The 26,631-nt window shown below is 37.1% G+C and overlaps 1 protein-coding gene across 1 annotated transcript in view; it reads left to right on the top strand.

Moving 5' to 3' along the window:
- The first annotated feature begins 306 nt into the window (after positions 1–306).
- Positions 307–26,631, top strand: part of LOC131155981 (uncharacterized) — a 67,095-nt gene continuing 40,770 nt past the window's right edge. Inside the window, exons 1-3 of the mRNA XM_058109435.1 lie at positions 307–480; positions 3,532–3,662; positions 6,071–6,253. Coding sequence (XP_057965418.1) covers positions 307–480; positions 3,532–3,662; positions 6,071–6,253 — 488 coding nt within the window. The remainder of the gene's footprint in view (positions 481–3,531; positions 3,663–6,070; positions 6,254–26,631) is intronic.

The raw sequence follows: 26,631 nt of genomic DNA, 5'->3' as shown, positions 1-26,631 counted from the left end.
ACATCTGCTACACGTTATTCTAACAAGGAGGTGTAGGCGCGCCATTGCCACCGAATCAAACCACCTGTAACTCCGAATAAACCACCTGCGGCTCTGAATTGAACCACCTGCATCTCTTTCTCTCACTATAAACTGCAATCGCCTTGAACAAACATTGCAGCTAACAATTACCACCATATGGCTCACAAATCCTCCACTCTCTAACCATCAACCCCAATAATCTATATCCAATCCAAAAATTCTGGCTTCCATGCTGGAGTTGTCCTCACCAAAGTTAACTATGATGTATGGTCCCAAATATTAGAGATGAAAATTGTAGGATATAAGAAGTTCGAATATATTATGGGTAAAATTGATCCACCGAAGGAAAATGACGCTACCTATGCAAAGTGGTATGCAGAGAATCAAAAGGTCAAAAGCGTTGCTGACCTCAATGTTGCTGGAGATAATGAAGCATTATCGGCGACTGCATACTGCAAGGTAAATCTAGAGTGCTCTTACCAAAGAATTCTATGATGGATTAGATAAGACACAACTCTTTGCACTAAATCAGTGTGTCTTCCCCACCAAACAAGCTAGTCGACCTCTATCAACTTATTATGGTGAGCTTGTCGAAATTTTCCAAGAATTAGATCATCGCGATAAAGTTATCATGAAGGATCCTGATGATAATGTCACCTATAAGAAATCTATTGCACGGTTGAGAGTGCACATCTTTCATAGTGGCTTGGATGTAGAATTTGAATAGATTAGAGGTGAGGTTCTTTAGAAGGACCCCTCGATGAACCTCGATGAGACCTATGCCTATGTCCGTAGAGATGCTGTATGTCGAGCTACCTTAAATGCTGAACCTGATAATCCTGAGTCTTTTGCTTTAATGGCTTGATGTGCTAAGCCCCAGCCTCGACAATCCGCTAAAAATACTAATTCTGACCAAGCACGATCTCAAAAGGGCAGTTATGAGATATGTAATGACCCGAAAAATTAAAATGGTTTAAATAATTAGGAAAAAAATAATTATAAATAAAATAATAAATGGATAGATAAAGGGAATAAATGAATAGATAAAGGGAATAGTATGAAAATAATAATAATAATAATGAAATAAAATAAAATCTAAATTTAAAATAAAATAAAATAAATTAATTTAGTAAAAATAATTAATTAAATAATAATTATTAATTAAATTATATAATATAATATAGTTTATTATTAGAATATATATATATATATATATATATGTAAAGGATCCTGAAGCTTCCTTCAGGATCCATTAAATTTCTTCAGAACAGAGGCGGCCAACCCCCCTTGAAATTATTCTGCATGCCCTCCACTTGCTCTCCGTCTCCGTCCCTTCTCTTCTTAATTTCTCGACAAATTTGTGGTTGATCGGGAAACGGAAGGTGCAATTGGATTCCTGGTTCCGCCACCAACATTTCTACTAGAGCAGATTTGTCATGGGAGCGGCTTAGCACTACTCCTAGGGAAAGGTAACTTTTCCCTATTTTCCCAATTTCGCTTTAAATCTGCTACTAAATCAACGATCGGGCACCACCACGTGGTCCTAGTCGCGATTATCGTCATTTTGACGTGGGTAAATTTTCAATTGGGGTTTTTTATGCCACACTCCAAAGCGAGAGTGAGATTTGGGAAATTTGGAAATTTGGTTATATTTGTGGGTATAACTATTTATTTGAAAAATATGGCTCTAGGAAATATTTAAATAGTATTTTATTTAAGGTTAATTTAATGGAATTGGGTTTTTTTGAACTAAGATCCGGGTGAGCGTTGCGAGCATCTGTGTGGGATTCCTGTCGGTGTGGTTCAAGAATTCAGGTAAGGGGGAAATTTATATATTAAATCAGGTTTTTCATGAATTAAAAAGAATTATGTGTTATCTACGTATATATATGCTTTTATGTGTTTTAAAATGCCAACCATGTAAAACCTTGTTTTTGAGCCTAGGAATGCCTATATAGCTATGTATACGTGAAAGTAAATGAATGAAAGTGAAAAGTAATTTTCTAAGGAATTATGTAAGAAATGAATTGTAATTTTCAGCATATAAATGTTAAATGTAGGTTGGCCTATTTTACAGGAATATGTATGAAATTACTGTTAAATTGTGTGGCATGAGACTCTTTACAAATATATATATACATTAAATGTATGAGATGCAGACTAAGTAAGTAAGTATTGAGAATAAAATATGATATGGATAATGTTGCATATGTATGTTAAATGCAACCATGTAAATGAAAGACAGTTGAATAGACGAAATGTTGCCAAAATTTTTCTAAACTGATAAAACTTAGTTAATTAAAATTGTATCATTTTTTTAACTATGCTCGAATGTCCGATTATTTTGCTATCAAATCATTGATACTTATAGTATGTATACTTATATGTTCAAAAATCGTATACTAATTTTTTTTTTTTATAATTCTTAATTTGTAGGGTTTGCGGTTGTCACAACATCAGTACGATGCCATGCACCATAGTCGGATGTAGCTTTTGACCTTTTTGTATTTTTTTTTTGTTATCTGAACAGATGGAAATTTTGTATTTTAATTTGAATTTGTATAATGTATTTGTATTTAAATTTTAATTTGAATTAGAATTTTGAATAATTTATAAACTTTTTAGTAATTACGGTTTAATATTATGTATGCGAAAATGAAATTACAGATTTTTACAGGAATTAATGAATAAAAAAATTATTAATTTTAAATTATTAGTGACGGTTCTAAAACCGTCACTAATTGACCATTTTTAAGTATTAGTAAAGGTTTCAAAACTGTCACTAATAGTATAGTATTGGTGATTAATTTCAAAAGCGTCACTAATAATAGCGTATTAGTGACGGATATATTTCGTCAGTAAAATCCTAAAAAGCGTTATTATAAATTCTACATTTTCTTAGCTCAAAATCGTTACTAAAGGCCAAGTATTCGTGACGGTTTTAAAATCGTCACTAATAGTCTATTATTAGTGACAGTTTTTGAACCGCCACTTATAACTGCTCCCGTGAGCATTAGTGACGATTTTAAAACCTTCACTAACAATATAGAAGTGACGAATTTAAAACCATCACTAATACTATGGCTTTAGTGACGATTTTGAGCCGAGAAAATATAGAATTTATAGTGACGGTCTTAAACTTTTAGTGATGGTTATAATCTGTCACTAATACTCTGTTATTAGTGACACTTTTAAAATTCATCACTAATAAGTATTAGTAATCGCAGCTATGACAACTAATTAAAAACTATCACTAATACTTATAAAAACCGTCACTAATAGATTAGTGACCGTTTTTTATTATTATTAGTGACAGTTTTGATCCGTCACTAATAACCTTATTTTTTGTAGTGAAACAAGGAGAGGTATCAAATATTAGTTAAGAGACTGATGTATCTTGCTCATACTCGGCCTGACTTGGGACATGCAGGAAGTGTCATAAGACAATTAATGCATTCTCCAAGTGAAGAACATATGAATGCACTTAACCGCATTTTGCATTACTTGAAGTCATCTCTAGGGAAAGGGATTATGTTTAAAAAAGGGAATAATATAGAGTTCAAAGGATACACTGATGCAGATTGGGCGGTCTGCAGTAGGATATTTCACGTTTGTAGGAGGAAATCTGGTCACTTGGCGAAGTAAGAAGCAAGTTGTAGTTGCTCTATCTAGTGTTGAATCTGAGTTTAGAGAAATGGCTAAGGCAATATGTGAATTATTATGGATCTGTAATTTATTAAAAGATCTGAATATTAAGCATGATAACCCAATGAAGCAATATTGTGATAATAAGTAAGTTTGTGATATTGCCCACAACCCAATTCAGCATGATCGAACCAACATGTCGAAGTCGATAAGCATTTCATTAAGGAGAAACTAGAAGCAAAGATCATTGAAAAACCTCATGTCTCATCTCAAGAACAACTTGCTGATCTACTTACCAAGGTTGTATCAAGTTGATCATTTCATGATGGTCTCAACAAAGTGGGAATGAGCAATATCTACGCACCAACTTGAGGGACAGTGTTGAAGATTCTAGAAGTTTTGACTTTGCAAGTTGGTATACTTTCATATATAGATTGATTGTAAATATGTTTCCTAGATTAGAGATGTAGAGATCCGAATAATTATCGTAATTAAATAATAGGAGAAGAGAAAAGGAAATTATATTTGAAATATAACAGGGTCTCGTCAACGAACACAACACGTTCATTGACGAAGTGGCTTATTGAGCTCATCGACTGGGACACATGTCTCATCGACAAGAAGATACCAAGAGGCCATTTTTCAACTCTGAATTTCATCAACGAGGAATAAGTGTTCGTTGACGAATTTCCTTCATGACCTTGTCGACGAAGTGACGTGTCTCGTCAATGAAGGTCATTGTATAAATAGCCTAAACTCGAATTTTCTGCAAAATTTCCACGCGCAAACCCTCCTCTCTCTCTCTCTCTCTCTCTCTCTCTCTTGTTTGTCTCTCTCCCCTTCTCTTTAAGATTTCAGGTTATATTCTCGCCGGTTTAACGATCCGAGGCCACCACGACACTCCTGGGAGAGTTCTCTTCAAATCTGCTGGAGTGGATTGCAGTACATTATGATTTTAGAATACATGATAAATAATACATTTATACAAATTAGTATGTATGTTATGTTTGGCCGCCGTGATTGATAGCCGGCGCAAGGACGTGGATAATGTATCTATTCGGCGCAAGGCCACAGTTATGAATGTAATCGACGCAAAGCCGTATTTATTTATGTTATTACAGAAATCAGAAAACGCTATCAATCTATTTACGTGCAAACAGTATATTATCATGTATTATATGTTATAAGAACTCGAATGGTAGTTTATTTTAGTTTCAAAAGCATGGTGCCGTAGCTAAATAGATCGATTCAGTTCATACTTGTGCTAATCGCTCCTGCTAGTAGAGGGGGTGGGAGATGGATAGTCGATGTAACTTTCAGTATAGAGTTGTAGATGTTCACCTGGCAGTCCGGACCAGGGTGTGGCGGGCCCTTCATACTTACAGACATTTTTGACTTGGCAGTGGTCGGCTAGCCATTGTTGGGTCCCACCTTCGGGCTGCACAACTCGTCATGGGGGGGGGGGGGTAATACATGACATTAGCTAACTATTCATCCTAGGTAAATTTAAGAATTACTAGTTATATCAGATGATTTTATGAACAGTGATATGCAGTATGAATTAGTATAATTATGAAATGATATGTTTAATCAGTTATGATATAATCAATTTCCAAATATGTGAAATGTACTGTATGTTTATAACAACACCTAAATATTCATGTTGTCACACAACTGTATTTAGTTTATTTCCCTTATTGAGAGGTGTCTCACCCCAGCCTAAACCATTTCAGGGAACCCAAAAAGACAGCTGACCCGAGCTCGCCGTTGAGACAGTATTACTACCCCACTAGGAGGGTGAGTTTTTGAACTAGGGTTAGTAGGTTTTTGATGTAAGACCCTAGATATAACTTTTGATGTTTTTGGAATTGTATATTTAAATAGTATATGGTGGAATGTAGGTACTTTGGTATAATGTGTTGTATGGTTTGGTGAATGAAATTTATATTTACTACTGCTTAGGTTTCCGCTGTGTATGATAGGTGTATCCCCATTACCCACGGGTTTCGAGTTGAATTTATTAAATTGTTAGTGATGGTATCAGGATGTTTAACATGATTAATTATGTAGTAAGTTAACCAGGTCATTACAGTTTGGTATCAAAGCCTAGGATGCTAGGTTTTGTAGACTCTAGAATGCAGCAGCAACAATACCAGAGTATAAGATAAGGGAATTTGAGGTTTATTTTGTAGTCTTGATACAGGACTTCCGTGATGGTTTGTGTGTCTTTCTTGGGGTGACGATTTTAGGAAAGCCATGGTAAACTATTTTCGGGTTGGTTATCTAGGTTGCAGGTGTGAACCTTGAATTAAGATCAAAGGTGATGAATTAGTTAAGGATATAATATACTAGCTAGATGATATATTATGGCAATAGGGTCCTAATTTGAGGTTATTGTTTTTAGGATGGACCCTAGAGGTAGTAGCGCCCATGCTTGTGGTTATGAGGGTATTGGGCCCTCTGGCGCTGCGGGTGGTGATTCAGATGCAGTACTATGCAGCGTGGCACAACAAATCATGGCTAAAATTGCCAGGAACTCCAGGAAGCTGGGTGGCCCATCTGCAGGCCATAGTAGTTCGATTGAGAAGTTCATTAAGATGAATCCTACGGCTTTCTCAAGAGGAACTGATCTTGTAGTCGCTAAAAATTGGGTGCAGGAGATTGAAAAAAGTGTTTGCAGTGCTATAGTGTACTGAGGAGCAGAGGGTGTACTGAGGAGTAGAGGGTGTTGTTCGCTACGTATAAATTGACAGGAGAGGCCGAGAGATGGTGGACGGCAATGAAACTCCTAGAGCAACAAAGGACAGTGCCTATAGAGATGACATGGGAGTGATTTAAGGAGATATTTTTCGATAGATATTTTCTAGCCTCATCCAGTGAAGCTAAGATAGAGGAGTTCTTGAACTTGAAGCAAGGATAACAGACAGTCCAATAGTACGCAGCGAGATTTATTGAGTTATCTTGCTTCACCCTATACATTGTTCCAGATTAAGCGAAGAAGGTATAATAGTTTGAAAGAGGTCTAAGGAGAGAATTGTATAAGCAAGTGTCGATACTGAAATTGAAAGATTTTGTCGAGCTGGTAGACAGGGCGACTATGGCAGAAGTTGGACAATGGTTGGAGGCTGAGGAGTAGAGACAAAGAAAGAGATCCACGCCTCCTAGTTCCTAGCAGGGGCGCATTAGGGGTTTGTGTAAGAAAGGTGGCTACTACAGGGATCGGAGGCAGGAGACAGGGAATCGTGGGTTCCAGGGTATGCAGCCTTTTCCTGCTTGCCCGACTAGTGGGAAGAGACACCCAGGGGAGTGTCATGTCGGTCGAGGTATCTGTTACCTATGTGGGGAGCCGGTACATATGATGAGAGATTGTTAGCCTCATATTGGTGCTGCTCTCGCTCCTAGACCTGTTTGGGGAGGCTATCAGGTGCCACGTGGAGGCCAGCAGAGGAATATGGCTCCAGCTAGAGTTTTTTCTTTGACATCGGGAGATGCTAAGACAGCCGGCGACGTGGTGACAGGTATGGTTAACATGCTTTCCTTTAAAGTTATTGTATTATTTGATTCAAGGGTCACACACTTGTTTGTGTCTATAGGATGTATTAAATTGTGTGGGGCAGAAACATAGTTATTAGACACTGAACTATTAGTAACTACACTGACCGGGTCAGCAGTGAGGTGTAGTAGGGTGCTCCGAGGTTGTCCAGTTGATATCTAAGGGAGAATTTTGTCTGCTAATTTGATAGTACTAGACATGCACGAGTTTGATATTATATTTGGCATGGATTAGCTAGTGGCTAATTTTGCCAATATAGATTGCCATTTAAGAGAAGTGATATTCAGACCTCCATGAAGATCGAAATTCAAGTTTATAGGGTCGTGAGTGCAATCCCTACCTCATTTAGTTTCACCTATTCAGGCGAGAAGACTGCTCCTGAGTGCTTGTCAGGGATTCGTGGCCTTTGTGAAAGAAATGTCAGGGAATGAATTGAAGCTCATTAGTACACCAGTAGTAAAAGAGTTTACAGATGTTTTTCCAGATGAGCTATCAAGTTTGCCACCTGATCGTAAGGTAGATTTTCCCATTGATCTATTTCCAGGTACAATGTTGATCTCTAAAGCTCCCCACCAAATGGTGCCAGCAGAGTTGGCAGAACTAAAAGACCAGTTGCAAGATTTTCTTGATAAAGGATTTATATAGCCTAGTGTATCTCCGTGGGGAGCTCTAGTATTATTTGTGAAAAAGAAAGACGGATCCATGAGGATGTGTATAGACTATATGGAAATTAATAAGGTGACAATCAAGAACAGGTATCCTCTACCCCGTATATATGATTTATTTGATCAGCTCCAGGGTACACGGGTGTATTGTAAGATTGACCTCAGATCAGGTTATCATCAAGTAAAGGTAAGAGCAGAAGATATATCAAAGACGGCTTTCAGGACTCGATATGGGCATTATGAATTCCTCATTATGTTGTTTGGTTTGATGAATGCTCGTGCAATATTCATGGATTTGATGAACAAAATCTTCCATTAATATTTAGACCAGTTTGTTGTGGTTTTTATTGATGATGTACTGGTCTATTCGAGGAGCTATAAGGAGCATGAGACGCATTTGAGGTAGGTTTTACAGATGCTCAGGGAAAATAAGTTATATGCTAAGTTCAGCAAATGTGAGTTTTGACTCCAGAAGGTTGTGTTTTTGGAGCACGTTATCTTAGGAGATGGATTTCTGTGGATCCTAGTAAAATTGGTGCGGTAGTGAGTTGGGCTAGACCGAGGAACGTCTAGGAGATCAGGAGTTTCTTGGGGCTAGTTGGTTATTACTGTTGTTTTGTTGAGGGATTCTTAGCATTATCAGGGCCTCTAACACGACTGACTAGGAAGAACGTCAGCTTTAAATGGGACGACAGTTGTGAGCAGAGCTTCCTGGAATTGAAGCAAAAGCTTTTCACGGCACCAGTATTGATCATCTCGTCAGGGGCTGAGAATTATGTTATCTACAGTGATGCGTTTTTAAAGGGATTTCGCTGTGTATTGATGCAGTATGGCAGGGTGGTAGCGTATGCTTCCAGGTAGTTGAAAGAGTATGAAAATAACTACCCTACCCATGATCTTGAATTGGCTATCGTAGTACATGCATTGAAGATCTGAAGACATTACTTGTGTGGCGAGTGATGTGAAATCTTCTCCGACCATAAAGGTCTAAAGTGCTTTTTCACTTAAAAGGAACTAAACATGAGGCAAAGAATGTGGTTGGAGCTTATTAAAGATTTTGATTGTATTATCAGTTACCACCTAAGAGAAGCAAACGTGGTAGCTGATGCATTGAGCAGGAAATCTATCGGGCTAGCGCTGACAGCTATAGATATTCAGTATCCGATTATGATGGATTTGGAGAGACTCGGTATAGTGTTGGTCGAGAGTGATCCTTAGGCATGTATTGCCAGTTGTTGACCTTATTGGTCAGGCCCGGTTTTGATTATGACAAATACTCATTGTATCTAATGAGTGGTTGAGTTTTGTGCAGGAATCAAGAATGATAAGATCAAGATGTGCACAAAGCAAGAAAGGCTTGAAGACAATTTCATAACTCTTAATTGTAATAATTTTCAGTAAAATTGTCTGTAATAGTAATTAGGGTTCTTCGGTTTGTAATAAGCACACACATCACAAACATGATTTAATTTGCAAGCTCAAACCGAATCGTAGAAAGACCTTAGGGTGAACCTTCGGTCGATCGACACCGGACTTTTTCGGTGATCTCAAATTGGACCCCAAAGTGACCTTAGGACACACACATATTCACATATATTTGTTAGGCACTTGAATAGGAATTGTTTGGGTAGATACGGGACCGAAATGCACACTTGGTGTACTTTTGGTCGATCGGCCAATTCAGTTCAATTTGGCCCGGTCGACCGAGCCCTTATAGGTCATTTGACCTTGGTCGACCGAACCACCTGGGAGTCAACAGTTTGACCTCCCGGTCGACCGACCAGATTTGTACTCCAACGACCTGGTCGACTGAGGGGACTTGGGAGAATTCCCAACGGTATGGTCGACTGAGCCCTGTAGTTCAAAAAGGCCCCGGTCGACCGAACCTCGGTGTTTTTGGAAATCGCCGTTGCCTAGTCGACCGACCACTCAGTTCAAAATGCCCCTGGTCGATTGAGCCACTTGAGTCCTGGTCGACCGAACCACTTTTGGTCGACCGGACCTCTCGGGTTGGTCCAATTTTTACCGTGGTTAATATTTTTCTAAATAGGGTTAAAATGCCTTAAACGTCATTAAACTTTTCTAATAATACCCTATAGGTCCCCAACGGTCATATTTCCTTCCATGGCTATATATATGGGTACATTTGCAAAGATTAATGAGGGATTAGCCACTTTGATTAGGGAAAATTCTTTGAAAATCCAAAACCCTATAATACTCATTTCCAAGCTCCACACACTCAATCTTACCTTCTCATATTGCCTACATCATTTGTAAGTTGATTTTGAGTGCTTGTTGTAATTGATTTGTTCTCCGATCTCTGGATTGTCGGATTTATTTTTGAGAGCCAAACCTTAAGTATTCTTAGGGGACTTTGTTAGTAAGTCTCTCCTAAGAAGACTTATATAAAACTTCTGAGTATTGCATAGTCATTGCAATTTCTTAAGAAGTTAGTATTTGCATTTTGGTTGCAAAAACATTTTCAAATATCTACTGTGTTTTTATCTTGAAAATATTTGATGAGATATTTGCTAGTGTGATAAAATCTTTGTTGCAATGTTCGTTAACTCATATATCCCTTGTTGAATACGAAGATTGAATATCCTTTTTGCAAACCAAACCTATACGTTGCTAGAGCTTCATATACATATATGTATTGAGAAAACTCGTTGATTGAAATATATGAAGTTTGATTAATATCTTTGTTTGAGCACCTAGATTGAATATCCTGTGATACAAAGATCGTTTAGGTTTGCACTCTCACGCACTCATTACAACGATAGTAAATTTATTTGAGAGTTGACATTTTAGACCACATTGAGCTTACATATTGAATCATACTGTGGTGTATATTATTGCGCGAATTTGGGTACATATCTGCTTTACTTGAAAGCACAATCACTGTACCATTTCAGTATAATACACATTGGTTGTATTTCCAGGCATGGGCCTGAAGAGAGAGACTAGCCCTGGAATAGTCCCGGATTGGCTTAGACCCGGTTAGGAAAGCTAGGTGCGTCGTCCTGTTAAGGCATGTAGGTTGAGGTCAGCCCCAATAATTGACCTGGTTAAGGTTGAGGTCAGCCCTGTGTTAATTTGACCTGGTTGTAAACGGTGCCGCTCCACCCTTAAGTGAGCTATTAGTGGAATCCTCTAACTTGCGAGCTTAAGGCGGGGACGTAGGCATTGTTGGCTGAACCTCGATAACATATCGTGTGTTTATTTATATTTCTTCACTTTACATTTACTGCACGCGTATGTTATTATGTGAATGATGCGCTTAACTTAAATTTCCACATATCTTTTATATCTGCGCATTTGGAATTATATAGACCAACCCTAGGTTGTTTTATACGAGCATTTTATTTAACCTAGGTGATAAACTTGAAAATTCCAATTCACCCCCCCCTCTTGGGAATACACCGATTATAACACCAGTTTAGTGGTGCAGCCTACTCTACAAGAAATGATTAAAGCTGCTCAAAAAGAGGATCCAAAATTAATAGAGGTAACGGTCAAAGTACAGAGTGGTCAAGGAGAGGAGTTTTGTATTACAGATGACAGGGCTCTGTGGTTCTGTTTTAGATTATGTGTTCCTGCTAATGCTGATATTAGAAAGACCAGCCTAGAGGAGGCTCAAAGATCTTTGTACACAATTCATCCTGACAGCACAAAAATGTATAGGGATCTGCGAGAGTCTTATTGGTGGAGTGGTATAACGAAGGAGATTGTCGAGTATGTAGCATAATGTTTGACGTGCCAGCGGGTAAAAGTTGAGCACCAGAGGTCGGCAGGTCAATTGCAGCCACTTTTTATTCCAGAGTGGAAATAGGATCGTATATCCATGGATTTTGTTTCAGGGCTGCCGTCAGCATTGTATGGCCAGAATGCAATCTGGGTGATTGTGGATCATTTGACTAAGACTGCCCATTTCTTTCCTATCAATATCAGTTACTCCCTTAACTGACTAGTAGATATTTATATTCAGGAGATAGTCCATTCTCATGGAGTGCCAGTGTCTATAGTGTCAAGTTGAGACCTGCATTTCACGTCACATTTTTGGAGGAGCTTGTAGGAAGCTCTAGGGTTTCAATTATCTTTCAGCACGACATTCCACCCTTAGTCAGACAGGCAGACTGAGAGGATGATTCAGATATTAGAAGATATGCTTCGAGCATGTGTACTGGACTTTGGGGGTAGTTGTACAAAGTTCATACCGATGGTGGAGTTTGCATACAATAATAGTTATCAGGCCAACATTGGTATGGCACCGTTTGAGACACTTTACGGGAGGAGATGTCGTTCTCCTTTATATTGGGATGAGATGAGTGAGTGGCGAGTTGTCGGACCTGAATTAGTACAACAATTGTATGATAAGGTTCGGCTCATCAGAGATAGAATCAGTATAGCTCAGAGCCGACAGAAGAGTTATGCCGATAATCGCCGTAGGAAATTGGAATTTGATATTGGTGATCATATATTTTTGAAAATAGCTCCGTTAAAAGGGGTTATGAGATTTGAAAGGAAAGGTAAACTTAGCCCTAGGTTTATTGGCCCATTTGAGATTCGAGAGAAAGTGGGGCTGGTTGCCTACAGGTTAGCTTTACCACCTGTATTGTCTAGGATACATGACGTATTCCACTTTTCTATGTTGAGGAAATACGTCTCAGACCCTTCTCATGTAATTAGTTATGGTGAATTAGAACTCAGTGATTCGCTAGTCTATAAAGAGGTTCCAGTACATATTCTGGACAAAAAAGAGCAGGAATTAGGAAATAAGAAGATTCCTTTAGTAAAAGTCATGTGGAGGAATCACGCGATAGAAGAAACTTCTTGGGAACTCTAAGAATAGATATGGCAGAAATGCCTACAATTGTTCCAAGAGGTTCAGTTATAACTAGGTAAGTGTAAATAGTTATGTAATGTTTCTTTTGTAGGTTAGTCAGTGTATGTAGTAGTTTAATTAGTAAGTGATATTTTAGTTTTGGGGGAATTTTATTTTCTATATGTAATCTCCCAGAACTCTAAATATAACCACGGTATTCCTCCGCCATAAGTGAGGGTAAGTAATAAAATAAGTAGACTATTTTCCTTTAGGAGATGGAGAATCATATGGATAGTAAATTTCGAGGACGAAATTTTATAAGGAGGGGAGGATGTAGAGACCCGAATAATTATCAAAATTAAATAATAGGAGGATGATAGAAAAGGAAATTAAATTATAAATATAATAAGGTCTCGTCGATGAACACAACACGTTCGTCGATGAAGTGGCTTATTGGGCTCGTCGACTGGGACACATGTCTCGTCGACGAGAAGATACCAAGAGGCTATTTTTCAACTCTGAATTTCTTCGACGAGGAATAAGTGTTCATCGACGAATTTCCTTCATGATCTCGTCGACGAAATGACGTGTCTCGTCGACGCAGGCTAGTGTATAAATAGCCCAAACTCAAATCTTCTGCAGAATTTCCACACGCAAACCCTCTCTCTCTCTCTCTCTCTCTCTCTCATGTTCATCCCTCTCCCTTTCTCTCTAAGATTTCGGGTCATATTTTTGCCGGTTCAACGATTCGAGACCACCACGACACTCCTAGGAGAGTTCTCTTCAAATCTGCTGGAGTGGATCGCTGGTGGGGTTAACTTGGATTTCATTCCAAATTCAAGGTAAGACTTTTTACTCAATATTTGTCTTTCCTACAGTTGTAGAAAATGTTGCACTCGAAGGAATACTAAAGTTTTGTTATGAGAAATATTATTTTCAGGGTGTTGAACAGGGAACCCTACGGATGTAGGACTAAGTACTATATGAGTTTTTCAGTAGTCAGGTAAGGGGATAAACTAAAGCAGGAATTTTTCCATGAAAATTATTGTTATTTATTAGTAGATATATATTCAGAAAGTAGGTATTACATCTACGTATTATTGAGAAAAATGTATATTTGAAAAAATACTGTAGGAATGTGAAATTTTAGTATGAAATGTTAGGAAATACGATTTCAGAACAAAATGTATGATTTTATTTAGTATTGTGTGGCATGAATATTAATTTTACGCACATTGTATTATGTTAAGTCAATTTTACAAATAAAGCAAGTTACAGTGAATTTCAGAAATAACAAGATAATGCAGTACGTTATGATTTCAGAATACATGATAAATAATACATTTATAAAGATTAGTATGTATGTTATCTTCGGCGCAAGGCCGTGATTGATAGTCGGCGCAAGGTCATGGATTATGTATGTATTCAGCGTAAGGCCGCAGTTATGAATGTAATTATCGCAAGGTCGTATTTATTTATGTTATTACAAAAATCAGAAAACTCTATCAATCTATTTACGTGCAAACAGTATATTATCATGTATTATATGTTATCAGAACCCGGATGGTAGTTCAGTTTAGTTTCAGGAGCACGATACTATAACTAAACAGATTAGTTTAGTTCAGACTTGTGTTAATCGCCCCTGCTAGTAGAAGGGGTGGGAGATGGATAGTCGATGTGACTTTCAGTGTAGAGTTGTAGATGTCCACCTGGCAGTACGGACTAGGGTGTGGCGGGCCCTTTGTACTTACACACACTTTTTACTCAGCAGTGGTCAATCAGCCATTGTCAGGTCCTGCCTTCAGACTGCACAACTTGTCATGGGGGGTAATACATGACATCAGTTAGCTATTCATCTGGGTAAATTTCAGAATTACTAGTTATATCAGATGATTTTATGAACAATGATATGCGGTATGAATTAGTATAATTATGAAATGATATGTTTAATCAGTTATGATATTATCAGTTTCCAAATATGTGAAATGTACTGTATGTTTATAACAACACCTAAATATTCATGTTGTCACACAACTGTATTTAGTTTATTTCCCTTACTGAGAGGTGTCTCACCCCTGCTTAAACCATTTCAGGGAACCCAGAAAGACAGGCGGACCGAGGCCGCCATTGAGGTAGTATTACTACCCCGCTAGGAGGGTGAGTTTTTGAACTAGGGTTAGTAAGTTTTTTATGTAAGACCCTAGATATAACTTTTGATGTTTTGAGAATTGTATATTGAAATAGTATATGGTGGAATATAGGTACTCTGGTATAATGTGTTATATGGTTTGGTGAATGAAATTTATATTTACTACTGCTTAGGTTTCCACTGTGTATGACAGGTGTATCCTTGTTACCCACGGGTTTCAGGATGACTTTATTGAATTTTTAGTGATGGTATCAGGGTGTTTAACATGATTAATTATGTAGTAAGTTAAACAGGTCATTATAGGAGATATGCTCTAATGGCTAACAGATTTGTAGTCCAAAACTTTAGCATTCCATTTATGTATAGTGGCTATTTATGCCCACAATATTGTAAAGCAATGAACATAATAAATAATACCAAGATTTGACTATAAGCATGGTATTTTTCATAAGAATGGGTGTTTTAGGGTGCTAAATCTATGAATTCTCAATAAAAGAATTTAAAGTGTTACCTTGTATATGCATAATTGCAGTCCCAAACCTAATCTCTTCAAAAGGATTTCCTTCATTTTGCCTTTTCAAAAATAAAATGAAGTGGCAACTCCATTTTCAAAGACAAAAAACACAAGTTAGATGCATCAATGATTTGGCGGTTTATGCTTGTTTGATTTCAAAACAGTCACTAAATATTGACAATCTGAAGGGGTCTTCAAATCTCGATGTCAACAGGGGCATTTGAGATTTGACGCCCCAATTTTTCATACCATTTTTTTTTCATATAACAAATAACCCATATATCACATATCAGCCACGTCAACCACTAATACCATAATACATAACTCGACCCAAATGTTGGTACCGGGTATACAATCATACTCATATACACAACCCTAATAGCGGAAGTCATCTAATATATATATATGCATACCACAGCCATACCAGAGTACCAACCATCCATAATACAAGTCTACCACAAAACTTAGAGGGAAATCAAACCTATATATATATATATATATATGCATACAATAGCGAATACACATACCAGAGTACCAACCATCCATAATAGTTTACCACAAAACTTCGAGGGAAATCAAACCTCCCTAACTCAAAATACTCACCCTATCTAACCACGTTATCTGCTCCCCTTTACCTCGGAGCTCTATCACTGGATCTATCTTGGTTTCCTGAAATATTTAAATGATTGGGTGAGACACATCTCAGTAAGACGGAATAAAGTATCTACAGTGTGTGGCAGTATGAGATTCTTTATATCATAACATAGATTCGTTTCAGTAAAAATATCTTCTGAGAAAATATACCATTTCCACAATCATAATCATATAAATATACAACACAAGCTTTCATAAGCTTTTAATTTCATTTCCAAATTCGTTCGTACACAACCTATATTTACCAGCGAAGTTCCTGAGAATAGGGAAGCTTACCCGCCTATACAAGTAGCTTCCCTCTCTGCCCTGATATCGTTTGCATTCTAACTCGATAACTCAGGTTCAACTACAACTGATACTTATCAGAGCACTCACTTTACTCAGTAAGCCCTCAGGCGGTGTGTTTACTTCGTTTTAATTATTTATATTATTAACTCATGCTATTTCATTTCTCATTTTCTTTCTTGTTTCCATTCTCATTTCATTTCCATTTTCATTTCCTTTTCCATATTTAGCTCATGAGTGTCCCCAGTTACCGATACATCTGTGTCTATACTCATGGCTGCTCTGAGGATATCTCTCTATGTCATGCTTCCCCCCATGAATAGGATTGTGCGGCCCGAAGGCTAAACCTAACCACGGTTGGCCGACCCGATTAGATCAAATATCATATCATATATCCCATTTCTATAGTACGACTAGTCGGCCAATAGCCCTGACCGGACTCAAGGGGTATAACGAATCTACTATACAATTCAGTCTACTGTCACACCACACGCTCCACGAGTCTGTGTGGTTGCACCAACACCACTAGAAATGGTACAGTGCTCTATATCACAACCCATTTTTAAAGTTTCCATATCCATCCATCAAGGTTATCACTACCACATACTAGCAATCATTATGCAGTATAGCCATTTCATCAATCACATTTATGTATTCTTATTTCGAAATTTCACATTTCAATTCTCACAATTCAATATTCATGGTGTAGAATTAACGTTGCAATATTCACATTTCTCATTTTTATATTTCAATATTTGTATTGTAGTATTCACATTACAATACTCACATTCTCATATTCTCACAACAGTATTTACATATCATTATTCTCATTGCAGTATTATCATTGTAATGTTCACATTTTTAGTATACTCGTATCACATTCGTATTGCAGTATTTACGTTGCAATACTTTCATTTCTCTTTTTCACATTTCAAAGTTTACATTGCAGTATTAACGTTGAAATATTCTCATAATCAATATTCTCAACTCAGTTTTCGCAATTTAGTATTCACAGCTCATTTCATCCCATATTACCATATACATATCTCATTTCACATTATTCAATATTTCTCAAAAACATATTATCATATCTCATATTCATCATATCTTAGAAGCTATACATTTTTCAGTATATTTCACTTTCATCATTTTTCACCCATTTCAAATCTCATATCTCCATTCACATTTCATAATCTCATATTTCTCAAGGTAAATCATTTAACCCAATTTAAACATTTCTCAATATAAATCATATGCCACACAAATTTCATCTGATATTTGTATCATAATAAATTTTAGGTAAAATATCATAATACCATTTTCACATAATAACTCATTCAGTATTTCCCAAATTGACTGTAATAATTTATTCCCCTTACCTGGCATACTAAGAGGTTCACTAACACCCTAAATCTGACGCTCCTCAGCGTTCATAACTCAAAAGCCTAAAAATCACATTTTTACCAAATCATTCAACTCATTTCCCATAACAATTTATGTATAATACTTCCCAGATTTCAAATACTTTAAACAACCCATTAAACCCTAAAATCTCATACCTACCTAGATTTTGGGATGATGCCCCAGAACTCTAAATTGAAAATTTGCACCACCTACATTGCAGAGAATCTTCCCATGAACCTCGTGGTGGTTCTCGATCGTCAATCCGAGCTTTAATGAAGCTGGAAATGAAGAGAGAAGGAGAGGGAGCCGTGGGTCTAAAGAGAGGAAATGAGAGAGAGATAAAATGCAATTTTGACATAAGGGTTTCCCACATTTATAACCCGGAATTCGTCGACAAATTCAAGTGGTTCATCAATGAACCCATGAAGGAACTTCGTCGATGAGGAGGCTGTTTCATCGACGAAGTTGAAATTCCCCAAACTCTCGGCAATCTCTCGTCGACAAGACCCGTGCACCTCGTCATTGAAATTTATGGGACATTCGTCGATGAAGACCCTGGGTTCGTCAACGAAGCCCTATTTTCTCCCTTTAAACTTTCCTTCCCCTTACTCTATCCTTTATTATTATCATTACCCATGAATAAAATTTTCCAAGTCTCTACATTCTCCCCTCCTTATAAAATTTCTTCCTCGAAATTTGTCATTCATCACATTTCCATTCTTAACGAAAAACACCGCCATTTTATTAATCACCCTCACTTATGGTGGAGGAATACCATGGTTACAGAGGGGTTATGGGAGATTATAACCAATGAAATAAAATTCTCCCCAAAACCACTAAAACTATAATACTACCTATACTATACAAATTCAATTACATAACTTAATCCTAGTTCCCACTGAACAACTATGGGAATTTCTGGCGCATCTGCTCCTCTAATTCCTGAGAAGCTTCCTATATTGCATGGTTGTGCCATAAAACTTTTACCAGTGGTATGCTTTTCGTACGCAGTTCCTGCTCTCTCCGATCCAATATCTGCACTGGCATTTCCTCATAAAACAAAGTATCACTTAGTTCCAGTGCCTTATATCTGATCACATGGGAGGGATCGGAAACATATTTCCTCAACATAGAGACGTGAAAGACGTCATGAATTCTTGATAAAACTGGTGGTAAAGCCAATCTGTAGCCAATTGGACCCACTCTTTCAAGAATCTAGAATGATCCAATATACCTAGGTATCAGTTTACCCTTCCTCCCAAACCTCATAACTCCTTTCAATGGTTCCACCCTCAGAAATACGTGGTCCCTAGTGTCAAACTCAAACTCTCGTCGGTGAGTCTCTGCGTAACTCTTCTGTCGACTCTGTGCTGCTCTGATCATGTCTCTAGTGAATCTGACTTTATCTTGAGTCTACTATATCAACTCTAGCCCCAATATCTATCTCTCCCCAATGTCATCCCAATACAATGAGGATTGGCTTCTCCTACTATACAATGCCTCAAATGGTGTCACCCCAATGCTGGCCTGATAGCTATTATTGTATGCAAACTTGACTAGTGGTATAAACCGTAGCCAATTGCCTCCAAAGTCTAGAACACATGCACATAGTATATCCTACAATATCCGTATCATCCTCTCCGTTTGTTCGCCTGTCTAAGGATGAAATGTTGTGCTAAACAACAACTGAGAACCCATTTGCAAACTCCTCCAGAAACAGGATGTGAATCATGGGTCTTGATCTGAAGCTATAGACACTGGCACGCCATGCATTCTCACTATCTCCTGTACATACAAATTTATTAATTTGTTTAAGGAGTAGTTAACTCGGATAGGTAGAAAATGGGCAGTCTTCGTAAGTTGATCCACAACTACCAGTGTCCTGTCCATGTACCGGCGGTAACCCAGTGACAAAATCCATCGCTATATGCTCCCACTTCCACTCAAGAATATACAGTGGCTGCAATGACCCCTCCAGTCTCTGATGCTCAACTTTCACCTGCTAGCATGTTAAACACTGTGCTACAAACTCATAAATCTCTCTTTTCATTCCACTCCATCAAAAAGACTCCTGAAAATCCCTATACATTTTAGTGCTACCAGGATGTATCGTATACAAAGATTGGTGTGCTTCCTCCAGAATCACTTGGCATGTACACACAACCTGGTATGGAACCTTAAGCCTCCATCATTTGAGATACTAAAATCCTCCTCCAGACCATCCTATACTTTCTCTATAAGTTCTACCAACTCTGTATCACTCCTTTGTGCTACTTTAATTCTTTCCTATTAGGTCGGTTGCAACACCATATTGGCAATAAATGCTTGAGAACCACCCTCTACGAGTTCTATCCCCAGTCTCTCCAGATCCATCTAAATCGGATGTTGTATCGCCACTGTAGATACTGATGCACCTGCTGACTTCCGGTTCAAGCCATCAACCACCACATTAGCCTTTCCTAGGTGGTAACTGATGGTGCAGTCGTAATCTTTTATCAACTCCAACCATCTTAGTATACTTATATCACATTTGTATTGCAGTATTTACGTTGCAATATTTTCATTTCTCTTTTTCACATTTCAAAGTCTGCATTGCAGTATAAACATTGAAATATTCTCATAATCAGTATTCTCAACTCAGTTTTCACAATTCAGTATTCACAACTCATTTCATCTTTACCATATACATATCTCATTTCACATTATTCAATATTTCTCAAAAACACATTATCATATCTCATATTCATCATTTCTCAGAAGATATGCATTTTTCAATACATTTCAACTTTCATCATTTTTCCCCCATTTGAAATCTCGTATCTCCATTCACATTTCATAATTTCATATTTCTCAGGGTAAATCATTTAACCCAATTTAAACATTTCTCAATATAAATCATATGTCACACAAATTTCATCTGATATTTGTATCATAATAAATTTCAAGTAAAATATCATAATACCATTTTCACATGATAACTCATTCAGTATTTCTCAAATCAATTATAATAATTTATTCCCCTTACCTAACTTACTGAGAGGTCCACTAACACCCTAAATCTGATGTTCCTCAGCGTTCACAACTTAAAAGCCTAAAAATCACATTTTTACCAAATTAGTCAACTCATTTTCCATAAAAAATTCTGTATAATACTTCCCATATTTCAAATACTTCAAACAACCAATTAAACCCTAAAATCTCTTACCTTCCTAGCTTTGGGATGATGCCCCGAAACTCCAAATTGAAAATTTACTCTGCCTATGTTGCAGAGAATCTTCCCAAGAACCTTGTGGTGGTTTTCGAAGGTCAATCCGAGCTTTAACGAAGCCGAAAATGAAGAGAGAAGGAATGGGAGTTGTGGGTCTAGAGAGAGGAAATGAGAGAGAGAGTGAGAGAGAAAATGCACGCTGAAATTAGGGTTTCCCACATTTATAACCTGGCATTTGTCGACGAATTTAGGTGGTTCGTCGATGAACCCATGAAGGAACTTTGTCAACAAGGAGGCTATTTCGTCGACAAACCTAAAATTCTCTGAAATTCCCCAAACTCTTGCCAATCTCTCATTGACGAGACCCGTGCACCTTGTCGCCGAAATCTATGGGACATTCGTCGACAAAGACCCCAGGTTCGTCGACGAAGCCCTATTTTCTCCCTTTAAAATTTCCTTCCCCTTATTGTATCCTTTATTATTATCATTATCCATGAATAAATTTTTCTATGTCTCTACCTGAGAGATATCATTTTCTATCAATCTTCCATTCAATATTTGGGTGTGTGTGCATTTTATGAGTACTCACCCACTAGAAATATTGGTCCTTTGGAATTAAGGTCAATCTTATCCCTTTTCTTATAATTTTTTCTTAGTTTGCATTCTACTTGTGTATGTATATGTTTATGTTGTGGTGTTTCCTTCATATGGTTCGATATTATGAGAGTTATTCATACATTGGTGTTTTTTAGATGTCTTAGTAATGGTTTGCATGGATATTACAAAACTATATTGGTTTAAGCATGAAGCTATTCAAAGAAATGTTTTTTTTTTATGTGAAAATGGTTTTGAAAATATTTTCTACCTTGAATTTATATATGCATGTTAATTTTACAATTGGCATGTTGTTAGCTTTACCGTGATCCCAAGAGCGGGGGTGAATTGGTACTTTTTAAATTTATGCCCTAGGTGAGTATCCTAACAGCAGTATATTCACAACCCTATGGTCAATCTAGTGCAAGTAAAGTAAATCAATTATAATATGTACTAGAAATTAAATAATACAATTTAATTAACTACACATGCACTAGAAAGTAGTATGGAAAAGTGATACACAGAAATATTATCGAGGTTCAGCAAATTGCCTACGTCCTTGCCTTGGCTAACAAGCACAAGGATTACCACTATACTTGCTCACTTAAATGAGTGGAGCGGAACCTAAAAAAATCATGTTAATTAGCACAGGGCTGACCTCAACCTTTACAACCAATCCTGACCGGGCTGGATTACCGCCCCCTCAGGCCATGGTTGGAAACTCTCAGTAATTTCACAACAATGAAATTGGTACAGTGATTATGCTTTCATGTAAAGAAAATGTGTACTCAATCTAAGCAATCACATACACCACCAAATGATATAATGAAGTAAGCTTAATGTGGTCTTAGAGTTCTATTCTCAAATAATTATATGAGCGATGTAATGAGTGCGTAAGAGTGCAAGCAATATGATCTTTGTATCACAAAATATATATTCAATCTAAATGCTCAAACAAAGATATTAACAGTACTTCAGATATCTCAACGAATGATATTTCTCAATACATAAGCCTCAAGAGATGTGTAGATTTTGTTTGCAAAACAAGTTTGATATTTGTGTGCAAAAATAATATCACTCAGGAAATATTGCAAAAAAGATCTTTAACACATAATCAAATATCTCTTCAAAGATTTCTCAATATATATTTGAAAATGATTTGAAAGTATTTAAGCAACCAAAATCAAATATAAACTTCTTAAGATATTACTATGATTGTGCAATACTCAAAAGTTCAAATGAAGTCTTCTTAGGAAAGACTTATTAATTAAGTCCCCTAAGAACACTGAGGTTTTGCTCTCAAATAAAATAATTTCAAACAAGCACAATCTTGAGAGAGCAAACCTTATGGAACAACAACACTCAAATCAAACTTACAAAAGGATTTTTGGCAATATAGCAAGGTAAGATTGAGTGTAGGATGTTTGGAAGTATAAGAGAATGATTTTGCAATTCAGAGAGAAATCACTAGTTGAGTTTGCTAATCATGTTACTAGTCATTCCAAATGAAGGGGTATATATAGACTTCCCCCTTATTATGGCCGTTAAGGACCCATAAGGCATTATTATAAAAGTTTTAATATTATTTAATTAAATTAACCTCGTTTAAAAATATTAACCACGGTAAAAAATTTGGGGCAACCTGAGAGCATCGGCCGACCGAGGCAGGTTTGGTTGACTGAGTTGCTTGAAGTTTGGTCAACCAGGTATTAATTGAACTACAAGTTCAGTCGACCAGACTTGGAGGTTCAGAGTGATTTTTCCCTTTTAGCACGGTTCGGTCAATTGGGAACTTTTTGAACTATCTAGGTCGGTTGACCAAACCGTTGAGTTCTCACGCGTGCGAACTCGATCAACCAGGGCGTTGTTATTCATTTTGGGCACGGTCGACCAGAAGGTCAATTATGTTGACTCCTAGGGAGTTCGGTCGACCAGGTATAAATGAAATGGACAAGTTCGGTCGATCGAGATGTGGTCAATCTGTTGACCCGACACTGGTTCAATGGACCGGAAGGATTATGTACATGGGAGTATGATCGACCAAATGTGCACATTTAGTGCATTTCGGTCCTGTTTAAGCATACAATCACCCAATTCAAATGATCATTCATATATGTTCATGAGTGAGTGTCCTAGGGTCTAAAGCTTTATATGGATTGAACAAGCTCCTAGAACTTGGTATGAGAGACTTAGTGATTTTCTACTTGAAAATGGGTTTACCCGTGGCAAGATTAATGCTACACTCATCATCAAATCCAAAAATAATGATATGCTCCTTGTTCAAATTTATGTGAACAATATCATTTTTGGAGCAACTAATGACGAGTTTTTAATGATTTTGTCAAATGCATGCAAAGTGAGTTTGAAATGAGCGTGATGGGTGAACTTAGTTTCTTCTTAGGACTACAAATTAAGCAAGCTATTTATGGAACTTTCATATGCCAATCTAAATATATCAGGGACTTGCTAAAGAAATTTAATATGGAATATTGCAAAATTTTTGGTACACCTATGAACTCTTCTTTTAAACTTGATAAAGATGAGCAAGGAATTCCTATTGACTTAAAATTGTATCGTGGCATGATTGGGAGTCTCCTATATCTCACTGCTAGTAGGCTTGATATTATGTTTAGTGTGTGTATGTGTGCTAGGTTTCAGGCTACCCCTAAGGAATCTCACTTAAAAGCTGTCAAACGAATCCTTAGGTATCTAGTTGGGACTATAGAGTTAGGATTATGGTACCCTAAGCATACTACCTTTGAGATTTTGAGTTACTTTGATGCTGACTTTGCTGGTAGTAAGGTTGATAGAAAAAGCACTAGCGGGCCTTGTCATTACTTAGGACAATCTCTTGTTTCTTGGTTCTCCAAGAAACAAAACTCAGTTGCCTTATCCATAGCCGAAGCTGAATATATTGCAGCTAGAAGTTGTTGTGCCCAAACTCTCTATATGAAACAACAATTTATGGATTATGGATTGCATTATGATACGATACCGATTAAGTGTGATAACACTAGTGCAATCAACATCTCAAAAAATCCTATTTCACATTCATGAACTAAACACATTAAGATTAGACATCATTTTCTTCGTGATCTTGTACAAAAAGGAGACATTGCGCTTGAGTTTGTATGCACCAATGAACAATGGGCCGACATATTCATTAAACCACTACCCGAAGATAGGTTCATGCAAATTAGACGTGAATTAGGCTTAATGCATAGTAGAGAAGCTTCTTAGGCTTAAATGTTTTATAACTTGCATAAATTTAGGGGGAGCTCTCAAATGAAAACTTTCTAAGTCTTAGCAACTAATATTATTATTGACTTGTCTTCTTGCTTTAGACTTTGTGAAAGTTGATTATTGATAGTGTAAACATGCTTTATATCTATTGCATGATAATATTGAATGCATCGAATATTGATTATTACTTGCAATCCACAACTCTCTTGTCCACTTCATGATCATGTTGAAATTTTATTTGCTTGTTGGACCATACTGAACTGTTTGAATAGTTGTGGATAAACTGCTAGGAAATATTTAAACTCAAACAGGTTACACTTATACAGGATTTATTTTGAAAAGTCCGATTTACAAATGGTACTCTATCGAAATTTTTCATGTATAAATGTAACACTCACCCATTGCCTAGAGTGTTAACTTATATGGCCCTTTTTCCTATTGCCAAAAGCGGGAGACAAAAAGGGGCAAAAATAATGAGTAAAATAACTTAGTTAAAGATAAAGCGGATGCATATTGATAAGGGGAGCCTTTTAGGATTAAACCTATATTTTTGCTGATCGTATTTGTCATCATAAAAAAGGCGGAGAAAGTTGACTTTATAGGTCACGCTCGATTTTAATTATGACAAATACTCATTGTTTCTAATGAGTGTTTGAGACTTTGTACAGGAACCTAAACTTGTTAAGATCAAGATGCACGTAAAGCAAGTGAAGATTGAAGATCATATCTCATTGTATTGTAACATATAATTCAATCATTTGGTCTGTAATAGTAATTAGGGCTTCGATTGTAAAAATTGCATGCATCACCTACATGATGTAATGTGTAAGCTCAAAATGAATATAACCTTAGAAATACCTTAGGGGTTACCCTTCGGTCGACCGACACTGGATTTTTTCGGTGTCCACAAAAAGACCTAGAAAATACCCTAGGACACTCACCTTTGCGCTGGTATGTTTTAGGCACTTTAATAGGGTGTTTGTGAAACAACCTGCTAATAAAATAAAATCTTTTTTCCTAATTTTATATTCAATCATTAACCTAAACAGAAAAAGGCCAATCATATAAAATAAAACCACACATAATACAATACCAGAATGTCAAATCATTCCACAACGGTACAAACATTGTTGTCCTCTCGAAAACTACCCTTACAGATACCAAGGATTCACAAAACATGCCACTCAAAAATAATACTCACTCTCAAAAGGGTAGTACAACAACCCCTCTACCTGCGAGCCTGTTCCGCTCACTTAGCTAATTCACCTGAAAAACAATTCAACACTAGGATGAGCCAACGCTCAGTAAGATGAAACATGCTATTACTAGGGTGTGGCTATTGAGCTATAGTTTGGTAAAAATAATCTGATTTAAGAATAATATGAATAATTGAATCCAAAAGTGCTGATATTACATAACGTATAATGAAACCATTAACTACATAACTGAACATGCCAATCTGTATGAAATTACTTTTCATATTAGTACTACTATTTCTGAAAGTCTAATAGTACTCATAATATCTGAGAAATTTCCCTAGATGGCTATATGTCATGATTTAACCCCTCATGACAGGGTTGTGCGGCCTGAAGGTGGGACCTATCCCGGCTGGTCGACCAGGGTAAGTCAATTGAACTCTGACAGTCTGATCGGCCCCCTCAATCCATATCTGATGGAGAGCCTGTCCTGACGTGGGCACGATCGACCTCATACCACTTACTGTCTGAATATAGTGGTTGCACTCTGAACTGAATATCTGTAGCTACGGTACCGTGCTCTGCTGTCTGATCCATCAGGGTCTGATACTATATAGGTAACTAATATTTGTAATATACTATTTTTACTATAGTTTCTAAAATAACCATAACCCC

The sequence above is a fragment of the Malania oleifera genome, chromosome 5, assembly GCF_029873635.1.
Source record: "Malania oleifera isolate guangnan ecotype guangnan chromosome 5, ASM2987363v1, whole genome shotgun sequence".
NCBI lineage: Eukaryota > Viridiplantae > Streptophyta > Magnoliopsida > Santalales > Ximeniaceae > Malania > Malania oleifera.
The sequence above is the reverse complement of the archived record's forward strand: the minus strand, read 5'-3'. Positions and strand labels throughout refer to the sequence as shown.